This window comes from Clupea harengus, chromosome 8 (assembly GCF_900700415.2).
Source record: "Clupea harengus chromosome 8, Ch_v2.0.2, whole genome shotgun sequence".
NCBI classification, from domain to species: domain Eukaryota; kingdom Metazoa; phylum Chordata; class Actinopteri; order Clupeiformes; family Clupeidae; genus Clupea; species Clupea harengus.
This window is the reverse complement of record NC_045159.1, coordinates 25,705,105-25,710,104: the sequence shown is the minus strand read 5'-3', so window position 1 is coordinate 25,710,104 and position 5,000 is coordinate 25,705,105. Positions and strand designations below refer to the sequence as shown.

Sequence of the window (5,000 nt, the reverse complement as noted above, 5' to 3'; positions counted from 1 at the left end):
ACACACACACACACACAAACACACACACACACAAACACAAACACAAACAAACACAAACACACACAAACACAAACACACAGAAAGGGAGAAAAGAGAGAGCAGTGAAGGGAGACAGCTAATCAATAAGAGTAAAAGTGTGACAGTATTAGAGTGTGACGTGACCCCAGATAGAGGGCGCTATAGAGCAGACCTACCTTGTGATCCTAAACTGTCTCGACTGCGATCCTGATAATACAGTAATGACAAAGCACAATTATCAGTATTACCAACCTCAGAAAACAACAGTCCTAGACTGTTCATACTGATATGCCCATATATGATGTAATATACAGCAGGTTATAATTAAAATAATATATTCATACATTTAATCCATATGTGTCAGTAATTACTAATGCCAACTTATTTCTAAGAGACAAACCGTCTCATATTATTACTAGAATAGATTTCCTTCATAATCACATGCATGCGCGCACACAAAGTACAGTCAGTTAAACTTTCACCTCCGACTGCAGTAATGATAGTAATTACTCTCTCAGAGGTCAAAGAGCCCATTTGTGAATATTTAACACGGTCACACACACGCACACACGCACACACACAATCACCGGAGTAACAATTACACCAGAGAGGTGCTATGCACTGAATAAAACATTCTGATATGTCCTGGTAAAATAAAATACGTGGTTGTCCGATTTGACAAGCACAATCTAGCGTTCAATCCCGTTTTAGACTTTTCCCTCTACCACTGTTTTCATAAGCACACATGCCCTCCGTCTCCAACAGCGAGCATGACACTACACAGTAACAGACGAAGGTAAAGGTCATAAAGGTCATGACACTATACAGTAACAGACGAAGGTAAAGGTCATGAAACTATACAGTAACAGACGAAGGTAAAGGTCATAAAGGTCATGAAACTATACAGTAACAGACGAAGGTAAAGGTCATAAAGGTCATAAAGGTCATGACACTACACAGTAACAGACGAAGGTAAAGGTCATAAAGGTCATGACACTATACAGTAACAGACGAAGGTAAAGGTCATGAAAGGTCATGAAACTATACAGTAACAGACAAAGGTAAAGGTCATGAAACTATACAGTAACAGACGAAGGTAAAGGTCATGAAACTATACACTAACAGATGAAGGTAAAGGTCATAAAGGTCATAAAGGTCATGAACTATACACTAACAGATGAAGGTAAAGGTCATGCTGTAGGGTGCTAATGTTTTAACAGCAGTGTGCTGCACAACCTTCAGCTCTCCATGGTAATAACTTCATACATAATGGGCTGGACAACATGAATGACTGATGAATGATGAATGGCTAGACAGTACTTGCAAGCGGATTCAAGCGTACCCTGTCTTTTGACTTGAACCGAGACCATTCTTTCCTCTCCACCCTGGATGGCGGGCAGGGATGAGAGTGGGAGGAGAAGGGTGGAGCAGTCGGAGAGGAAGAGGAAGGAAGAGAAGAAGAAGAAGCATGTATGAGAGGGAGAGCTCTGGAGAAGTTCTAAAAGTGTGTGTGGGTGTGTGTGTGTGTTTATGTGTGTGTGGGTGTGTGTGTGTGTGTGTGTGTGTGTGTGTGTGTTTATGTGTGTGTGTGTGTGTGTGTGTGTGTGTGTTTATGTGTGTGTGTGTGTGTGTGTGTTTATGTGTGTGTGTGTGTGTGTGTGTGTGTGTGTGTGTGTGTGTGTGTGTGTCTGTGTGTGTGTGTGTGTGTGTGTGTGTGTGTGTGTGTGTGTGTGTGTGTGTGTGTGTGTGTGTGTGTGTTTATGTGTGTGTGTGTGTGTGTGTGTGTGTGTGTGTGTGTGTGTGTGTGTGGAGACAGCACAGTCCTGCTGACAGCATAATACTGTTGAGTAGTACAGGAAGTCATGAAAAGAACAGGAATGAAAACAACAAGAGCAGCAGAGGAAAATAACACACACGTGGACACACACACACACACACACACACACACACACACACACTTCTTTCTCTCTCTCTCTCTCTCTCTCTCAAATTCATACATACATACAAATTCAAGTATGTACACTACAACCGACAGAAAGTATTACATAAACATATTTGACAAGGAGCAGTGTAAGTATTAAGTAAATATATATATATATAATAGGTGTAAGGCTTTAATCTGTTATTTATTTATTTTTGTCTAGTGGCTGTCCCTTAAATGATGGCAGGCTGTGACCTATTGTGTTGCTGTTGATATTAGCTCTGGCTGTTCCAATGTAATCCCATCACAATGTAACAGGAAGTGCCCCTCTGTTTCTACTTCTTGTGTGCAGAAAGAGCATATCCTGTCTTCCCTTGGTAGCCATATTTGTCTGTAGAAACCCTTTTCAATGGCCAGTGCATGGTTACTGAGGCTTTGCTTAGCGAGTGTCTTGCTCATCTTGGGGTCTTTTGTAGTAGATACATATTCTGCCATTTCTCTTAAAAAATCAGGTACGTTTCTCATTTGTTTTGTCATTTGGTGGCAATTTTCCAATGAGTTTTTTTTATTATTTGTTTTAGGCATATTGTCTTTTCTGGGACACTTTTTCACCTGTGGCAGAACTGATCTCCAGAACAAGCTGACTAAGGGCACTCTTTTCCATGTTCTGCTCTTGGCACCAAACAGCTTGAAAGTATAGGAATTTGGGTCACTGGACTTTAAAAGCTGGTCAAATTAGTGTTGAGCTCTTGTTGCGCTGTGCACTTTCACAGACTTGTGTAAAGAGTAGGGGTGGGAATCTCTTGGCACCTCACGATTCGATTCGATTCCGATTCAGAGGTCAACGATTCGATTCTAAACCGATTCTCGATTCTAAACCGATAAAACGATTATCGATGCATCTCGATTTTTAAAACATTTGAGTTTGCTACTCAGAGTCTCAAATCACTTCCTACTTTGTGTTTGATAATTAAAGAAAATCAACAGATCTATTTTTTTATTAGAGAAAAAGTGTGTCCTTGTCACAATTATGACTTTCTATGAACAATGCGATAATCGATGCAGCTTGCATTTCAACACAAAATGAATGTGTAAAAAAAAAAAAAAAAAAAAAAAATTTTTTTTTATTTATTTATTTTATTTGATAAAAAAATCGATTATGAACTTTTCTGAATCGAGACAGAATCGTTCTAGAGAGAATCGAGAGAAATCGAAAAATCCCCACCCCTAGTAAAGAGTGTTTCAGAGTTCTTCTTCCCAAGTGGCCCACATAGCTCACTACCATGTAGAGCGATTGGTTCAATTATATCGCTTAGACAGATATTCATATTTCACGATTGATTGCTCTTTCGATTGTATAGAAAACATTCATTGCTTTGTCTCCTAACTCGTTTAAAGTTAAACCTGTTTCCATGACATCTGGATCTGTTTTGGAAAATTAATAATTTTTTCAGGGCCCAAGTCTGACAAAATGTGTCTCAAATTTGGTTCAGCTGTTGTAATCCCTCTTGAGTTTTGGACATTATGACCAGGTCTGCAAATATAAAGGCATTTCACCTCTGAATCTCACCTCAGGAGAAGGCCTGGAGCTGAAGAGTAATTCAATGTGTTGGCAAATTCATGTATATGAAGATTGAATAGGGTAGGCTTAATGGGTTGGGTTTTACCAGGTTGCTATTGATACATATGCCTCTAGGGAAGCATCTTATGCTCAACATACTTTATTCATCGATATGTGTAATCATTTCATTTGAGATGCCATTGATGCACAAGACTTGTTTGGTGTTAGAGCTGCAAGCTCCTTTAGTGTAATATAAAAGTCAAGGTGTTTTTGATAATCCATAATTTTTCTTGCAATATTTGCCGTTTTATTTCGGATCTAGTTGAATTTACTTCAACTTTTTTTTTATAAGGGTTTTAGGGTGTTTCCGTTTTGGATAGCCAAACGTTCTTTGGTATAAAGTTTGTTCCAGTTTGTATTCATAGATTCTTCCATTGTGTTTAAAAGATGATTTATGTGCTGTTCCTTTTTCATTGTTTCATTGAGTGCTTGTTTGTATTCTTTAAGTATGACATTGTACTGAAGGTGTAGGTCTTGATTATTGTGGTTCCTGTGTTTAGATTAGAAATACCTCTGAGTTTTTTCTCTGTGTTTTTTACATTCATCGTCAAACCACTTCTCAGTTTTGTTTATGAGTTTGTCATAATTGTTTCTCAAGTGGAATGTGGGTAGATGATGTTTGTCGTTACTGATATATTTGTCTACTTGAGTGTCGACTGTGCCTGGATCAACGCCAGTCCTTGCGTTTAAATCGTCACAAAGTAGAACATCGCCTTTTGACTGAAAATGGCAAACATTCCTCATTATAGAAACATAAGAAACATTCCTCATCATAAAAAAGGGGATTCAGGACGGATATATGCTGCACATAAGAAGATATCTTTGGTTGTAGAGAGTGCCTCTTTTTTATTTTCAGACAAATGTTAAATCCTCCTGTTTTAATGGTTTCCAATGTATGTGTCAATTCTGTTCTGAAGCACATTAGCATTCATCCTGAGTCTCTGCCCTGTGTTACCCCTTTTCGTTTGGTTGATGACAATACTATTTCCCTGAAACCTATTAGGAGTCTACCTACTCTCTCTCTCTCTCTCTCTCTCTCTCTCTCTCTCTAACACACACACAGAGACACACACACACACAGAGACACACACACACACACACACACACACACACAGACACACACACACAGACACACACACACACACACACACACACACACAGAGACACACACACACCTCCTCTTGCTGGGGATGAAGCCGATGTCCTCGCCCTCTCCCTGTGGACAGACGCGTCTGGCTTGCCACCACTCCTCATCGCCGCAGTCCAGCACGTGCAGAACATCCCCAAACTTAAAGCCCATCGCCTGGCTCAGGAAACCGCCGTCCACCGTCTTATCATAGTCAAACAGCGCTCTGACAGAGACACAGACAGATGGAGAGAGATGGAGAGAGAGAGAGAGACACAGAGAGAGAGAGAGACAGAGACAGATGGAGAGAGATG

General features: G+C 39.9%; 1 protein-coding gene across 5 annotated transcripts in view; it reads right to left on the bottom strand.

Annotated features, from left to right (window-relative positions):
• Positions 1-5,000, bottom strand: part of LOC105906628 (disks large homolog 4) — a 79,788-nt gene that overhangs the window by 2,539 nt on the left and 72,249 nt on the right. For all 5 annotated transcript variants that reach the window (XM_031572489.2, XM_031572488.2, XM_031572487.2 and 2 more), the window contains 3 exons: positions 4,736-4,912; positions 1,361-1,403; positions 195-225 (listed from right to left, as the gene is read on the bottom strand). In XM_031572489.2, the coding sequence (XP_031428349.1) occupies positions 195-225; positions 1,361-1,403; positions 4,736-4,912 (251 nt within the window). The remainder of the gene's footprint in view (positions 1-194; positions 226-1,360; positions 1,404-4,735; positions 4,913-5,000) is intronic.